General features: G+C 31.5%; 3 protein-coding genes across 3 annotated transcripts; all 3 read left to right on the top strand.

Moving 5' to 3' along the window:
* The first annotated feature begins 4,775 nt into the window (after positions 1 to 4,775).
* On the top strand, positions 4,776 to 7,751 carry CPR12 (cuticular protein 12). The gene is made up of 2 exons (XM_017906482.1): positions 4,776 to 4,941; positions 7,440 to 7,751. The coding sequence occupies exons 1-2, from the start codon at positions 4,927 to 4,929 to the stop codon at positions 7,749 to 7,751; spliced, it is 327 nt and encodes a 108-aa protein (XP_017761971.1). The 5' UTR covers positions 4,776 to 4,926.
* Positions 7,752 to 10,127: 2,376 nt separating this feature from the next.
* CPR13 (cuticular protein 13) lies at positions 10,128 to 10,769 on the top strand. The gene is made up of 2 exons (XM_017906484.1): positions 10,128 to 10,136; positions 10,455 to 10,769. Exons 1-2 carry the CDS (start codon positions 10,128 to 10,130, stop codon positions 10,767 to 10,769), a joined length of 324 nt encoding a protein of 107 aa, XP_017761973.1.
* Positions 10,770 to 12,366: 1,597 nt separating this feature from the next.
* LOC108552085 (sialin) lies at positions 12,367 to 14,794 on the top strand. Its single transcript, XM_017906483.1, has 9 exons — positions 12,367 to 12,480; positions 12,567 to 12,816; positions 12,909 to 13,068; positions 13,157 to 13,269; positions 13,358 to 13,489; positions 13,562 to 13,769; positions 13,864 to 14,008; positions 14,087 to 14,201; positions 14,273 to 14,794. Exons 2-9 carry the CDS (start codon positions 12,625 to 12,627, stop codon positions 14,426 to 14,428), a joined length of 1,221 nt encoding a protein of 406 aa, XP_017761972.1. The 5' UTR covers positions 12,367 to 12,480; positions 12,567 to 12,624; the 3' UTR covers positions 14,429 to 14,794.
* The last annotated feature ends 3,689 nt before the right edge of the window (positions 14,795 to 18,483 follow it).

Raw genomic sequence — 18,483 nt, 5'->3', positions numbered from 1 at the left:
CCGATACAGGTAAGCTATAACATTATTTAACGAGTTTAAAGCGTACAAAGGTTTAATTTCAGAATAAGTTAATCAATTTACAATCAATAATTTCATGTTTAATTATATAATTTTATTGTTTTATATTTTTTTTTAGTCCATCATTGAGAGCTAAAGTTTAAACGAAGAAAACGTTTTAAATGGATCAGAACGATAACTTGTCGTTTACAAAACAAACAAGGATGATCATTGTTGGTATTTCCGAGGCTTCAAATTATAGTGAATCAAGTATCAGATATATCTATAGGGTAGCTCCAGGCGATGATTTGCATTCAAACGGTGATACTTGGATGATGATGCAGTCTTTGGTCTTAGAAACTACTGATTCATCTAGTCTAGATAATCTCTTTGATATGTGTTTAACACTCTTGAATCTTTTGAAATGTCATTGATGTTTACAAACATCATTGATACCTTAATTTATCCGCGATTGTTAATTTTATACGCAATAATTTTTTACAAGGACTTAAATAATCTACTACCCTGAACAACATTAATCCTACGTATTTAAAAAATACAATTTCCCATTAATTCCTTTTTCTTAAATTATTTAAAAAGCATTTTTAAAACCAAGATTTACCAATCTTCGGGTTTTTACAATAACATATACAACTTATACTTAACCTTAAACGGCTAAAGAAAACCTCGTAAGAATACTGCAAAATCAGCTGTGCCTATTTACCTAGTCTACACAAACGACCACTTCAACGTCTATCATCCACAAAGCCCGAGTAATGCCTGACATTTTTGAAACACCCTCGCAACCTCGAGCACCACTATTAACAGAGCATCGATTCACCTGCGAGTATCTCGGTTCCATAGGCAGTGATAAAAGTGTAGACGCGGACGCAACAGTATACTTGTGTCTCGGTGGAGGCCCGTCTGCCGACAGTGTGGTGGCATTTAACCTATCCGTGCCATCGTGTTCACCAGCTCTGTTACGCAACCAGCGCCTTTAAACCGGCGACGAGTACGACGACGACGACGACGAAGAAGACGACGACAATGTCGACCTCGCGTGGTCCAGCTTGGATTCTTGCGAAATTCCTGATACTCGTGTGCAGGTTCCTCGTTGAAAAGCAACCTCGTGCCCTATCTGGGTTTATTACTTTGTTTCTTTTCAATAGAATTGACGATCGGTTCAGCGACTCTTGTTACGTATACTCGACTTATGAGGTTAATTATCGCATGCTCGATTTATACGAATAGGCATATAGTAGAGTTGAACGTATACAAGAGAGTATGTTAGTCGACGCCAATGAGATGCTACTTAGAAAACGATGAATCGTCTGGTCGTGAGCTCATGCTTTTGAGGAAGAAAGAGAGAAGAGTGAAATTTTCTAAGAATCGAAAGAATGATTATACGATTTGTGAAACAGAATTTATAGAGTTTAGGAGTAAGTTTGTTCTTGGTACAGACTTGGTACACACAACGAGAAAGAATAAAATATGTAGTTGGATGTTTGTAGATAATTTAATCCGTCATAATAGTACTTTAAATTACATTTCCGTCAAATTTCAAGTCTCTTTATTACAATTTTTATATAGTCGATCAATCAATACAAGTAAACATAAAAATATCAAATAAGGATCATTCTCAATACTATTTTTGATATATCTAAATTTAGATATTTTTTTAAGTTGTACGTGAAATCATTCGTGTCCGATAAATTTGAGAATAAAACTTTCTAGAATGAACTTTCTAAAAGTGCGTCAGCTTCTACATAGGAAGCAAATTGCCAAATGATAAGGCAACAGGAATTTTTCTTCTGAAATTTTCTTGGAATTTATTATGCTTTTATGAAGAAATTAAGAAGATATCAATAAAAAAAAATAATAATTCATAAACATTAACGAATATTCGTATAAAATATGGAAGTCTCCGTCAACATCAGTATGTCTTTATTTAGGAATTAATTATTCGATGCATCAAAGGAAGACATGAACGAAAGTTCCATCCTGTAACTCTTGGTCTTTTATCCATAGATAAAGTAGACAGAAAATATTGAAACCGGAAGACGACACGTTCGGTCATCATAGCTTAACACGAGATATGCATCGCAACAATCAACTCGTTAAAAATATTTACATAAGCAAATGTAATGTTTGAACGCTTTACATGTGTTGCACGAATCGTGAGATTGGTTAGAGAGATACCAGTGATGGATTCAAGTCAGCATCCCAATGGAGTTTTAACGAAATAATTGACTTCGTTTATAGTTTCAACGGGTTCCGGCACTGTTTCTTTTAGACAAAATATAACTTCTATGCTTCTAAATAGACAAAGTGGCGAGAAAAGTTCCTGGAGCATCTGTTTTTTATTCATTCTTCAAACGTCGAAGAAATGCCTAATATAAATTTTAAAAAATCATATAAAAGAAGCAAAAACTTTTCCTTTCGTTCAAGTACTTACGGGCAATTATCTCTCGTCAAATACAAGAAATTAAAAACAGACTGCACAATTAAATCCTTTACTGACCGATCGATGTTTTTGCTCCCTAATCTAAAGAGGATCCTCCTTCACGTCGCGCACAATCGATTATACAATATCGTCGCGCCTCACGACAAGCAGCGACAAAAAGGGAAAAGTCACGACCCGAGCGCCACTGCACGAGTCGGTAAGAATTCAAACGATTATCTAATGTCGTGCCACCTATATTCACCATGAGCAGATTCCGTGGGTGGGGAAACATCTTAACGAAACCTGATCAACGGAAATTTCACTGAAAGTATGCATGAACAAACCTGAAGAGGATAATAGTCGATTTTATAATAGTGATCGATTTTAGTGTCATTTTTTGGATCGGCTTTGTATAGTAATTTGTCATTTGTCTTCAATTTCTCAATAACTTTGTTTTATATAACCTCATTTACTTCCTATTTATTACAAAATAACACTCAACGAATTTATCGATAACATAATGACAAGTTATAGACATTTCAGTTACTGACTCAGTGTCTTCATTACTTAATAATTTATACAGTTATGTCACACTGCCGTTAAAATCTGTTTTTATTATTCGAGGCTTTATGGCGTTTAAGCCTACGTGTTTCTATGGATTCTACAAGCAATCGTTCAACCAAAATGTCCGGATGATGTAACTGTCTATTAAAATATTTATTTGTGTAGTTTACAATTTTAATTCAGAGATCTTTCCTTGATGTATCTTTCATCATGAACCATGGTATGTTTGTTATTATTCAAAGAATTTATGTATGATGTATTAGTAGTATTTCATTGTTATAAATTCCCTTTTTTAATTAGTTGACTTTTTTTCCTTATTATGACACTTTTTTTCTTGTAACTATCTTCATATACTATAAAGCAGTTATCTTACTATCTAGTAATTTATCATTTATTTTAGATAGCGTGAAATTTCCTTTGCTTATGAAATTTTTTAATTATTTATATTTAAGAAATATAGAGAATTTGTCACACTTTTTGACTAAAGTAAAAGTAAAATTAGCGTCTTCTTGAAATTAAAAAATGTAACTTTCGAATATTTCGGGAATTTAAAGTGTCGTAAAGGCTCAATGCGTCCGTAAATGTTAGACATAAATCAATTTTGTATGAAGATACACACGCTTCTCTCAATTCATTGATAAATCCTCTTTTCTCATTTTTATGATTACTTTATGTCTTTCGAACACAACATTTGGTAAACGGTAGTCGGATATCATTATACTTAATATTTCACTTTTTTTGATTCATAGTGACTTTTAGAAAGATTGTTTATGTAAGGACGTTTTCTAACCTTGTCCAGATTAGTTGGTAACTTTTTTCTCCGCTTAATTTAAGTATTTAAGTATTAGAAGTTTTAGAACTCAGACACACGATTCTTTGATAATTTGTATTTCTTATATAATCAAAATTCTCGTAAAAATTTATATTAAATTTATCTAAGTGATATTAATAACGATTTTGAATAATCTAAAAAATTAATTTTCTATAATTTAAAAAATTATTAATCGAAATTAAAAGAAAACATGATAGTTTATTTTTTGTCTCTGATCTAGTTTAACAATTAATATTCATTTAGTATAATTTACTTAGATAAATATTACAGAATAATATTTATTCAGTATAAATATTTATATTCGTAAATAAAGTAGTAAGTTAACATTTTCTTTGACAATTCCAGCCTAGGTAAATACAGCAGCTGGTTTACGCACCCACGAGAAGAATTTAAATGTCACATTTCCAAATATATGACTCAACAGAATTGTACAAGTACTATTATCAACAGAGGTATCGATCATCTTAAATCGCCATTTCTCAAAACGAAAACGTAAATAACAATCCATCAAAAACTACCTACATTCTTTCATAACTTTAAATTCAACCTGTAAGTATAGACATAAACTAATATGAAATAATTTTTTTTACAGATATTATAAAGCACGTAGAAGAAAAGTTAACAATGATAAGGAAGTGATAATTCCACAATGTATGCTACATTACCATTCTCCTATTTTGTTCTTTATTATATACTATTTTTATAAATATTTCCGAATAATTAATCTGCACGGTAAGTGTATTAACAGTTTAATAATAATTCGAAAATAATCTAGGATAGTACTATTGTTTTCCATTGCATTATTACAATTTAGTTTTTCTCCATAATATTATTGATAATGATAATTTTATGTACATTTTTTCCTTATATTCTATTTACATTTTTTTTTCTTTATCCTGTAGCAGAATTCCTCGAAAACCTTTCTACGAATGTTGAGACGGGTGTAATTCTCGCAATCAGTAATGTGTTAAGAACGTTGAGCATGCGAACGTAATCATAGGGGAATCTCACGAAACGAGCCTACCTTCGATTACACGCATCGTACCCAATCTTCGTAGCTTTCGATCAATTACAAGGATATGAAACCCCAATGGAGAAAAAAAAAGTGAGGAAGAAAGAAGAATCGTGACATAGAGAACATAGATCTTCTCGCGGCCAAGACTTATCTTCTTCCCTTTCCATGTCGTCTCTTCTGCAACGATACCTGACTCTTTCGAGCATTAGCATAAGCGGCCTCTATCTCTTACGTAACATTCACGGACTTTCTTTTCGTGCTTCCACGTGTATCTTCCTCTTTCTTCCATCCTCTGTTTCGATTTTCGAGAAATTAGAGATCCTAGGATACTATTTCTGTTTTCATTCGTTGCTTCAGGTAGAAGAACGGCCGATTAAGAAGAAGAACAAGGTCGTCCTGACGCAATCATTCCCCACGAGTTGTTTCTTCGTGATTCTTTATTTTTAATCTTCGCGAATTTGAATATATTTACAAAATTTGTGAACGAGTATCGTCTGTAAAAACGAGATGTCATCGATGAATTTCATGGGATGATTATTGTCGTGATTTCGACATGTCGATGAATGAAACAGAGAATCCGAAAAACCGCAAAAAGTTTTTGAAAACAATTATTTAATTGCAATCCGTCTTCGAAGTTGAAGATATCGAAGAATACGAAGTTATTGCAGAATATTTAATAATTAATATTAAATATCAATTTAAATTGAACAATTACCAGTGCTACTGAATTAATTCTTCACGTATTAGAGACTCTTCCTTAAGAGACTAATAGCATTACAAAAGAGTATCAGAACAAAAGAGTACATAATCTGTTCGTCGCAATTAACCCTTTCATGTCATTGTGGTAAAAATCGACGATAAAGTCAGACATTATGCTATTGATCGGTGATGTATGTTAAAGGTAGCTGAACGTGACTTTTGCTAAACATCGAGGTTCACCTTTCGAAGAGATGAATACTTGTTTGCGTGACCTCCGAATATTATATCTTTGATTGGTGACCAATTTAGGAAAAATGTAAACGACAGTGAACGCTGAGAATCCATGTATCGTAATAACAGGCCGAATCCAATTTATCGTGAATTATGATAATACATTGGCGGTCCTGGTCAGTTTTACTAATACTCCATTAAAAGAAGTGCGATTATGTAACATCCGAGACTTTTAGAATATCGATGAGCCGAGGACATAACCACATGCTGTTTGTTTTAATTTTTTAAATATTAACTGCAGTTGGTTTTCTTATCTTCGCAAATATTCTTACTCATCGTACCTCGGTGGTACCACAATCTTCTCTTCGACTTTTAGCACAGAATAACCATCGTTTGCATCCATAAATTCATATTCTGTCTGAAAGAATCATCTTCTTTGTTCGTCTTTCGAGGGACTACAATACCAAGCCCTGTACATCTTCTGCAAGGATTTTTCTGACGCCAATCGCGTGCATTGTTCCATCCAAGTTTGGTAAGACGAGGATCCGCACGGGACAACAGGCACGGTGAAACCGCGTGCGATTTTCGTTGCTGGCTGCTCTTCCTCGAATTCTTGCATGACATTCACCGTCTCTTCCTTTGTCGGTCATCGTTCTACCAGCCGGCCAATGCCATTCGGCGATTTCGACATCTTCGTTGAAGAATTTTGGGAACCGGTTCCCTGGAAGGGGCAATGTTCATTTGGAAATCCGACTATATAATGCTCCTGTGAATTAACATTGAATCAGTATCGTGATCTAGCTATCTCAGGTCAATACCTATACCATCTTCAACGATCCAAAGAAGTTCAATCGAATACCAAAAACAAATCAATCATGAAGCTGGTGCGTGTTCTCTTCGACTAATATTACAACATTTTGAAGCATTCGGATAACAAAAGTGTACCGCCGTGTTTCATTCGAATTTTGTTCTGATTTTTCATTTGGACCATCCACGATCGCAATTCAAAGAAAAGAAGACAGATTAAACATCGTTTACTATCCTTCGTTTATTATCCATTAGTGAATCTTCATCCTCGAAACAGGAATAAAAAGAGACGATTGTTTGTGAGAGATCGTCGATGATCCAACGGTTACGAGCGTGCAATTAACGAGCACGGGATCGTTATGTACCATTAACGATACAACGATACCGTGTCCCACAATTACACGTAGTATCTTCCCCTATTGTCGAGATGCAAATATGTTTGTAGAATTATTTTAAGTAAATCGCCGGTAACAGATCTACTTGCGTAATTCCTTTAGAACGCTGCGAAAACCGGTGTTCTTGCGACCGGAAGACAGTGACGAATCGCGTTGGAATAATTAAAGAAACGTATGAAACAAGATAACGTTAATTCATCGTCTCGTATTTACCGCAGAACTTTGTGACTACATACTTTTTCACGATTGTTTTAGTGTACGATTCGATAATCGATTTTAAAATAACTCTGAATGAATTTTTAAATAATGTTCGCCATCTTTATCTTACGTTTTATCATACGTTAGTCTGCTGTATTTTTTCAATTAGCAAGATCGAACAAAAGAATGGGAACAAAGGAGTATTCATTCATTCATGGAGTTTCGTTCAAAGTGCTAATTTACTTTTTCTTCTTGTAGTTTGTTGCTTTCGCCCTCGTCGTTGCCGTAGCCTACGCTGCTCCTCAAGGTCATCAAGAGGACGTATTGCTCGTGAAGGAGACACCCTCTGATAATATTGGTCTGGGTGGATATAATTACGGCTACGAACTTTCCAATGGTCAATCTCACCAGGAAAGTGCCGAGTTGGTTAATCAGGGAACTGAGAACGAAGCCTTGGCTGTCCGAGGTAGCTTCACCTGGGTAGACCCACAGACCAACGTCAGATACACCGTCAACTATGTAGCTGACGAAAATGGTTTCCAACCGCAGGGTGAACACATCCCGGCTTGAGATGTACACTTTAGTTTTAAATAAATTTTTCTTTTAAGCATTTCTTTCGTACATTTCTCCCTTCCTTGTTATATTATATTTCCTTCTTCGTTCGTTTAATGTGTTTCTGGATTTAATGTGTTTATGGTATGTTTTATTTATGAGAAATGAATTTTATTCAGATTTGCGATACTTAGGAATAGAATTTTTTTTCTCGAATATGTTAACATAAGAGATCTGTTATTAAGTTAAAAATGTTTTTGCATTGTATATTTTTATTGATTCTGTGTTAAGCTGAAACAAAATCCTATAGAAAAAAAGTTAGAAAGGTCAGGAATTTAGAACCTTAATAATCGTACTATAGTATTATAAGGGACAGTTTAATTCTTTCTTTTAGTAGATTGCCACGTACTCTTAATATTTATGAAACACATTATTCTGATATATATATATAACTATATATACAACTATATAACTATATATATTTTTATAATATATATATAATAAATAATTTCAATGTTTGAAATTAATTTTTATTCAAATATAGCAAATATAGTGGAATACAGTTTCATGATAAATGAAGACTATGTGAGATAAATAAGATGAGTTTTTTGTAATAAAAAAAACCAGAACATTAATATCAATACTTATAAAATGTTCAAACTGTTGACAAGAACGCATATTTAATTGCAAACCCAAATAATAATACGGGTTTTGAAAAATGTGGCATTGGTTAGCAGTGTATTGAACATAAAAATTATTTTGTAACAAACCGAAGGTATAATTTAGTTTCTGTGATCTCCAATTGTAATAAAACATGTAAGAAGAACGAAGAATATTGTACAATTTCAAAAATAAGATAAATTCATTTCATTAATTATTACAATTTTTGATCTTCTGCTACATAAGATTTACCAATTTATTTTTAGTGCGAAATATATTTAAAAAAAGAAGGCGAAAAAAATCACGATTCGCTGCTTTCCTCATAAATTCATAGTGAAATGCAGTTATTATAATTTTAAATTTATTTAATCTTGCTGATACATAAAATGAGCAAGGATCAAATCACTTACACGATAAAGGAGAAGAAACCAGATGTTAAATGCAGTTACATAACATTACAAAATTTATCAGTGAATAAATAATAATATATTTATGTTTAAAATATACCAGAGAGAAAAATATTACGAAATACAAATTCCATAATCACTGCATGCTTTTATGATAAAATTAACAAATTAGAATAAAGTGATAAAATGGTAAAATGCAAAGTATAATATCCTAATAACTAAAAATAGTCTTATGATCCTTGAAAAATAATTTAAGATATGCACACCATTCAGTTATGTATTCAAATGTACAATAATTACATTTTATAGAAAAATCATTTAGTGGAACATAGACTACGTGTATTAGATTAAATAAAGTAAAAGAAATTAGAAGAAACTAAATTACTCTTTGGAAGAAGAAGTGGAGAATTGGCAATGGTGATGCCTTCTGAAGCGCCAATTTCACCTGTTACAGCAAGATATTTGTAATGATGAGGTATCATAAAATGATTGCGTATGTTTGACAAGATGATTTTGAAATTATTCGTGTTGTAAAAATTCGGTAGGTTATATGACAGATCTCCTTGATCCGAAACTTTGCTTGAAAATCAATTATCCTTGGATCGTAATATCAAGAATTTCTCAAGAGTTATGCAAATAAATGCCATCGATTAAATTATCGACTATTTATATCGTAAAATAAAAATTATTCGATTATTTTAGTTAAAGATTATCTTCCAATTACATTGGTAAGTTTGTTATACCTGTATGACGTATTAAATATTATAATAATATATTTATAATATATTTAATTAATATATACTATATAAGAATAACTAATTTATTAATTAATTATTAATTCTGCAGAAATGTTGTGTTGTGTTATTGAAAAGAAGGAGAAGATACAGTTATACTTTGGTGTTTCAAAATAATAGAATTTATTAAAGAGTGTACAATTTTTCTTTACAATTATTTTAAATTTTATTTGGAACAGAAATAGTGTAAGTACTAGAATCATCTTGTATAATATATTTCTTATTTCTATACTTAACCAATTATTTATGTAATGTTAATAGTTAATTTTCCCACCAAGTCACATAAAAAATCGAAATTTTTACTCTTGACAAACTAACATACTTTTGCAGTGTAGGTCAGAGTATTAAAACTAAAATTTTTCCCCCTAACGTTACGAAGAACGGTGAAAGGTGAATTTATCCTGACACCGCGCGATTTTTGGCAGGAGGAGGGCCACTATAAAATTCGGCGCGATTCTCATTATCGGAATCAGTTTTTAAATCGAAACTAATCTTGTACCACCTGCTTTCAACTACCTTCAACTACCTCCAAAATGAAAACCGTATGTATCGCAATAATTATTATACGAAATAAGTATGAATTTATTATGCAAACATGACTTGAAATAACTGAAGAATAATCAAGTTTTCATTATTTCACATTAATTCTTATATACTTTTAACTTTTACCATATTTTAATGTGCTACTAACACGGGTAATTATTGAATTTGTTAAATTTTTATGAAATTAAATTTGCAAATTGAAAGCAAATTGATTACATAGACGAGTTATTAATTTTTAAGCACAATTTCTTAATTTTAATCTAAATCCTGTTATCTCAATATTCTAAAGACTAATAGATATATTTCACTTTTTTCAGATCATTGTTTTCGCCGCCTTCGTTGCTGTTGCTCTCGCCGCTCCTCAAACAGTGCCTCAACAAGCAGTTCTAGTCAAAGAAACTCCCTCTGATAACGTCGGTCTTGGCGGTTATAACTATGGTTTCCAACTTTCCGATGGACAGGTTAAACAGGAATCTGCAGAATTGGTAGATGGAGGAGCTGACGGTCAATTCCTTCGAGTTCACGGCAGCTTCGGATTCGTTGACCCATATACCAACGTTGCATACACAGTAAATTACGTTGCCGACGAAACTGGATTCCACCCACAAGGAGAGCACCTTCCCCGAGTTTAAATTTCTCAAATATTTCGCATAATACATTCACCGATTGGCATAGTACAACATTTTCTACAAGTTGAAACAAAAAGTCTAATTACCAATTTTTTTCTCAAAATCAATATTGTACCATAAAAGTTAGAATAGACCTAACACTGTGTGTACCTTCCGCTCGGTTTCCGAGAATTTTATAGCTGCCTAATTTTTGTGTCATTCGCACAGGATTTCCAAACCGATTGTACGAACTGAAATTTCAATAAATTCATATAAATTATACTGTTCCTAGAACGAAAACAAATTCTTATTTATAAAAAATGGTATTACTACCAAATTATGTAACGAGGCTCGTCTATGCTTCCTATTTGAAAACAATTATCGGCAGATTAAATCATCAGTAATATTTCGTAACAAAAACTTTATTTTATTGTAAATATATAAAATATTAGATCACTTATCTGTGATATATAACTCCTTGATTATACCCTTAGCGTTCATACTGGCTCTGTTCTGTTTCTTCATACTCCCATACCACTGCTAGATGGACTTACTTTCTCATTTCAAAGAAGATGGTGATGTTATTACATCATATTTCTAGATTGGTAAAAAAAATTGAAATTGAAGAAAGTATAGGACGGAATAGGCTATAATTTCACATCTAGTGTCTGCAGTTTAAATTTGAGTTTAAAAATGTTTATTGGGAAATACAAAAATTTTAAGACACAAACAACATACAGGATAGACCTAACATTATGTGTAATTTTTCGGTTTCTGTGGGCACTAGTGCCCCCTTACCATTTCAGTATCAGTCATAATGTTATCAATGGAGTATCAAAACTAATTATAATGTATAGTGATGGAAATGAAAGTACATTTAAATATTACTAGGCGAAATAGCTACTGTGTCATCTGCGTTTGTGTAAAGGTTGTGTAGTGTATATAATTATTGGCAGAATGCCAATGTAGTAGTATTAATACTTTTATTAATATCTGCAAATCTAAGATTTTGCGGCATTTCGGACCAGGCGTGTTATTCATGAGTAGTCAAGTACATGATAACTTCTCGTTCTCGTAAAACATTTTCATAGTTCATCTCCGCCACTCTTTCGAGCCATTATCTATTATTATGATGTTTCGAATTGGAGGGTTGTTGGGTTGATAGTAAGTACGATATCAATGCGAAGGTCTATCAGTTCTAATCATTCTTGGTATCATCGCATACACGACCAAAGTATGAGGTCTATAGTTGGACACATATTAAGTGCCTAGGGTAAGATCAAATAGGATAATTCTTTAATTGGTACTGACCCTTTGGGACAGGGGCACAGTGCGTCTGTGTTTGAAACATAAGCAGAGAAATGTTTTTTTACGCTAGATCTATTCTCTATACCTCGTTTAGGATTGTCATCTAATTCAATGCTGAATCGGTAACGTTGGAAGTGATAACAAAATGGAAAGTGGGTTTCTATGCCCTCGAGCCGTGGAGCAACGAAACATATTGAGTAATAGGTCTATTCTATACCTCGTCTGTGCTTATATTTCGCTTATGCTCATATTGAAGCACCATCTACAAATAAGATCTACAACGTTGCACACGTTGTCATATAACCATAATACTTGACACGTCAAGTCTTATAGGTTTCGTGTGTTACAATGTGAATAATTTTTGTTTTCCTTTTTTTAGTAGATTTACTAACTGTAGCAACTATTTAACCGGATAGAAATTAAACAAGTGATTATGATGTTCCTTATTAATGTTAACATAAGTTTGAGTAATATGATATTTTAGTAAATTTTTTACCCAACTTGTTGATTAAGGTTAGAAAATCTTCGGACTGGTTATGCGATGTGACTGATTTAAAAATAGTGACCAAACATGCCGAAATTCCGAATGCTTTCGCGTACATCGCGAATTGTAGCATTTAGCTCTGTTGCAAATTTTATATTTGCGGCAGATAGAGTTATAATGCCCATAACCATCGTTGCCATGACAGATGAATTTAAATGGAATTTACATTGGCAAGGCTGGATACTTTCTGCCTTTGCCTTTGGTTATTTTACTAGTCAGGTATATTAGAATATTTAATATTTAAATCTTTTTTTTTAATTCAGTGTAAATAATTATTCACATTTACTAGATTTATATAACTTTTACGTTAGATCATGGGTGCAAATACAGCAAGTCGCTTTGGATGTAAAAGGGTACTAATATTAGCTGTTTTACTGTGGTCTATCAGTACAGTTATAACTCCAATTTTAGCTCAGTCTGTTCTATTGCTCATTATTTGTAGAGTAATTTTAGGACTCGCTGAAGGTCTAGGTAATATATAATATATTAAACAAATAGTCTTGTAAATTCATAAGTTTTGTGAAATATACTACGGTATTTATCATTGTGTTGGTATTAGGTCTACCAGTTGTTTTTCATCTGTTTGCACACAGTGTACCTGTAGAAGAACGATCTAGAGCATTTGGGTATCTTGTAGCAGCTGGTTCTATTGGACAAGTTTTTGCATCTGTCGTAAGTTTGAATTTTATATAATGAGCTTTGTCTAAAATTATTTATTTATGAGTAATTATTTCACTAAAAATTCACAATATACTTACAGTTATGTCCACATTTGTCATGGCAAACAGGATTTTATTTATTTGGTACAATTGGTATTATATGGACATTTCTATGTCTAATAATGTACCATGAAACTAATACTCAAGATGAAATCCCATTATTTATACCTAAGGTAATCATTTTGTTAAAATTGTTCTATGTAAATTTAATATTTAAGTATTAGTTAGTATTTCCCAATTTTAAGGTAACACAAAATAGGAGTTTGCGTTGGACTGAATTTATTTCCTATTGGCCTTTGTGGGCATTGTACATAGCACACTTCGCAATGAATTGGAGTAGCTACATAATAATGCAATGGTTACCAACTTACTTAGCTAGAAAGCTTTCTGCTAACAAGGAAAGTATTAGTTTAACAGCACTCCCATATATTGTGAATTCTCTTGTTGGCATTGGTATGTATCATTTTATATCTATTTTTTTATATAAAAATTATATAAAAACATCATGAAAAGTCAATAATTGAACTTCTTTCTTATTTCATTATAGTTGCTGGACATAGTGCTGATAACCTTATACAGAAGAGGTGGCCAGTTCTATCTGTAAGAAGGTTAATGACAAACATCGGCTTAATTGGCCCTGGTGCATTTTTATTAGCATTCTGTGCTGTAGACAATTTACTTGCTGCAGTAATGTTAGTATGAAAATAATATATATAAAATAACTTTTATTTTAATTTTATATTATAATTTGTAATTCTGTTTTCCCCTAGCTTTGTTTCAATATCTATGGGACTTTGTGCGTGTAATTCTGCGGGTCATCTTAGTAATCACGCGGATATAGCACCAAATCACGCGGGCATCACATTTGCGGTCTCTAATACCATAGTATGTTTCTAGTTTCTCTCTTTTAGTAAAATAAATTCCTTATAAATGAATAATTTAATTGTATATTTTAGGCAACTATACCTGGTATATTGTGTGGTCCATTAACAGCCGAATTAGTGACCGCGTCGCATGGTCGTTGGATGCCAGTTTTTGTATTGGCTGCAGCAATCAATTTTACGGGGGCCATCATATACCAAAGTCACAGTTCAGCACTTCCTGTATTGTGATATGTTTTGAGTGCATGTGAACTTATGAGTATTTATCATGGAAATCAACGAATAGACGTGATCGATAAAAACTTGTTACGTGAACCTACTTTTTTCAATCACGGTCTCTAGATGCAGTTTTTTCAGAAAAATGTTAACCATTTATGAGACACAGATATGATATCAATACATCATGCATCAATTAGTTGAAGACATATCAAAGTACTGCATGTATATGTTGCAAGAGAATTTCATATATTTTTTGCATTCAGTTCACACTACGTCAACGTAACGCAAGTGATTCACAAAAACAGTGCCATAAGTTTGTGCACACGGTGAAATTGTTTGAATGATATTCTTACCGACTTGTAAAATACATTAGCCTAACTGAGCGTTTTTAATTTGTATATGTTTTAATAATACTTAACTGAAAATATCTTGTGATACGTTTTAACATACAAATAAACAAAAATTCTCATCTTTTCATAGAGAAAATAAATGTATATTCTGTAAAACATGAGACTGTATATATATACATATATACACACACACATATATATAAAGAAAGAGAAAAGAAATTAATTTTCACATATTTCAATTTATATGTGTTGATGCACTTTCAATGTAGAAAGGTATAAGTGAGCAATGTATTACATTAAGCGAAAAAAATATGTTTTCTATATCGTTTAAAGTATTTCTTAAATCCTGCATTTTTCTTCTTTATACTATTTAATTTTATTATATTGTTATTACATCATAAATTAATTTTAACAGTTAATTTTATGAGGTATATTTCAATCTTAACAAATATTGCTAACTTCTACATAAGTTTTAAGGATGTATCCTTTTTTAGATATTCTGATTGAAGTACGCCTAACAATGTATTTTGAGATAAATTATTATTCAATGTATGTAAACCCATTGCTATAAAAGTATTGTCTTTATGTATAGGCTTAGTATTTGTTTGAATCGAAGTATCTGAATTTAACACATTATTATATTGTGTTAAATGATCATCTTTTTTTGGTGATATAATGTTTGAAGTTACTTCCTTCAATTTTGCACTTCCAATTTTTTGGTCTACAATTGTTTGCGTGGAATTTTGGATACTTGTACTTTTCAATTTTTCTACATTTTGTATTGGGGAATTTTCTTCATAATTATCATCTATATCATATATATCAAAAGAATTTATGTTTAGTTTCTTTAATATATCTGTCACATCGTCCAAAGGTATATCTAACTCCTTAACTTTTGATTCTTCTTTATTAATTAAATTCTTTTCAGCTTCAGTAATATATTCATCTAAATACTGTTCAACGTCAGAATTAATTTTCTTATAATTTATCCGACTGTTTGCATTTGAATTTCGTTTATTAAGGTTCATTGATAAGCTAGAATTAAATTTTGTACAATGTTTGCCGTTTTGAATTTGCATATTCGAAAGAAGAGATTTTTTTTCAAATTTCCTATTGTTAGATATATCTTTTTTCGTGGTTACATCTGATAAATTAGTCGTTAGAGTATTGTTCGGTGTATTGTTTGCTATTTCGTCAACTATTTTTTTATTTTCCTTAGGGAAGAGTAGGTTCTTTATTTTTCCCGCTTTTTCTTCGAAAGATAATTCTGGGGGATTTAATGTTTTTATTGCACCTCGATGCAAATACTGATTTGATTTTGTACCCAAATAGGATCTTTGAATTTTATCTATTTCATGTGTCATTTTTTCTAATGTGTCGTATAATTTTCTTGAACGAGTGTTTGCAAAACTTTTACTTTGTATCCATCCGCTGTCTGTACGTAACGCTCGCCAATCTGACTTTACTTTTTCGACTTCTTGATCAATATCGTTAACCAGTTTTCCTGAAAAATTAGATTTATAGTATCGTTATGATTTAAATATGATAAAAACTAATATTACACAAATTTAATTAATATTTATAATGAAAAGAATTAATAAACATGATCTTGGAATAATTTTTTAAATGTCACATTGATGAAAGAAAAATATTTAAAAGATTGATTGAAAATTTCTTCAGAAGTTAATTCATTTATTGTATAAAAGTTAATTTATAATTTTTCATTATATTTCATATTTTCTAATTTTCTAATTAAAAACCCCCATCAAAAATATCTTACGTCTTTCACTATGATCTTTAACCAATCCTTGTTCAACATTTATTATTTGTTTTTTTATTGTAGGTAAATTTGCATTTCTTTCATAATTGGTCATATTTTCATATTTTTCTGAATTCCCTAGTGCAGTATTGCTACGTTGATGCAACTTTGGTAATACTGCTGCAGCTTGCGTCTGAACACTGTTACAAGTTTGTTTACCGTTTGTAGATCTTAAAGATGAATCTGAATATAAAATAGAAAAATATAGTTTTTAGTAAGAGAGGAGAAAAAAATTAAAGGTTTCTATGTTCTTTTTCTATTGTAAAGTTTTACAAACCTCCCTGTCCAATATTTGACAAATTTTGAAGTCCTTTTGTTGCATTATTGGAAATCGATGTGGAATTTCCAAATGGATTGAATTCGTATATAAAATTATGCGTTGCAGAAATTCTCTTTGGAAACCTTCTTGTTTTCTTTGACACGATTTCGACGGGCTATCAATATTTCCCCATATAATAATTATGAGAAAACGATTTGAAATGAAACAACAGGTACCAGTATTTAATTCAGTATGCAAATAAATTTCGAATATTAGAAATTAGAAATTGTTTTGAGTTCTATTATATCGAATATAAATCTCAATACAACGTATCTAACTTTCTTTAACCTCCATGATGATAGTTTTCCTTCGGTAGTATTGATATTCGTTCGTGTTTTTGCGCATTTAGATTTGCATCGACGAAGATCCAATTCTGAAGAAACTTGCTTTTCGTGAACGCTCGACACAGGCTTCGGCGATTCTTCCTTGTTAATTTTGACCAGACGAGGCCTGTGAAATTCCAGAAATCAGACTTTTCAAAATACTCATCATCGTTTTGTACAACACTTCATTTTTGCAAAACTTCAATTTCCGTTGTTCTTGTACTAACATCATAGACGTTTTTTCGCTTAATGCATTCGCTTGATCAGCATTACAAAGAAAAGTTTCAATTAGTTCTATCGTAATAATTTTCCTAATCTTTATACATATATTTTTACTCAGAAAACCAAATCTTACTTCTTATAAATGTTGGTACGAACGTATTCCTCGATGATTTTCTCTGGTTTTACAAAGTGTTGAAAATTGAATATGACTTCCCCCCCTTTTTTGTAGAAGATGGGTCCTGAACGAATGCGTTTTTTCTTGGTTGAACTCCAAATTGATTTGTACCAAGTTTTACAATCACTAAAATATATTCATTCATTTTTATTTTCTTTTTTTATATATTTATTCTAAATCGCTGTAACATATTAATTTCATTATTTATTTCAATAGTGTATCTATTGTTCATTAGAATTTTTCATCCTTCAGATTAATTAAATAATATGATTAAGATTTATATTTTTTGTTTTGTTTTATTTTTGTAGAAGGCGACATGTATTTTCTATACCTGGATTTATCAGTTTTTATTGAACGTTCTTTGTACTCTATTTGTTGATCTACGTCTCTAACAAACACGGACAGTCCATTGATACGCTTGATTTCGCGATTATAATCCCTCGAGGATTCAGGATACAATTGCAAAAAAGCCGGAGCACAGTGCAATCTGGAGCAACTTGGAAATCCTTCGAAAATATTCGCCAGTTCCAGGAATAGTTCTCGTATCCCGCTTATACCTTAAGATGTAACTTCATTTCTTATTGCATTCATAACCTGTATAAAAGATACTGCATCGAAAATGGCATGTGAGGAAAACAAAATAACAATAATTTTATATCGATCTTTGAGTATCGAGGAACACAAATGCAGCTAGTTTATAAATTATTTCACGAATTCCCAGATATTCTTATACTATTTTTGATAGTAACATAAAATTCATACATGACTCAAAATATATAAGCATATTTTGCCAGTAAAAATAATTAAATAGTAAATTAACAGAATAGCAGGAATAGTACAGAATAAAAATTTAATTTTT

This window comes from Eufriesea mexicana, unplaced genomic scaffold (genome assembly GCF_001483705.2).
Source record: "Eufriesea mexicana isolate 0111107269 unplaced genomic scaffold, ASM148370v2 scaffold5473, whole genome shotgun sequence".
Taxonomy (NCBI): domain Eukaryota; kingdom Metazoa; phylum Arthropoda; class Insecta; order Hymenoptera; family Apidae; genus Eufriesea; species Eufriesea mexicana.
Note: the sequence above shows the minus strand (reverse complement) of the source record. Positions and strands in the feature narration are given on the sequence as shown.

Excerpts from the sequence above, each read along its gene's own strand:
- LOC108552085 (XM_017906483.1), top strand. The coding sequence starts at position 12,625 with ATGCCGAAATTCCGAATGCTTTCGCGTACATCGCGAATTGTAGCATTT. Across the intron at positions 13,490-13,561 it reads TCCCATTATTTATACCTAAG|GTAACACAAAATAGGAGTTT; the intron begins GTAATCATTTTG and ends CCCAATTTTAAG. Across the intron at positions 14,009-14,086 it reads AATTTACTTGCTGCAGTAAT|CTTTGTTTCAATATCTATGG; the intron begins GTTAGTATGAAA and ends GTTTTCCCCTAG.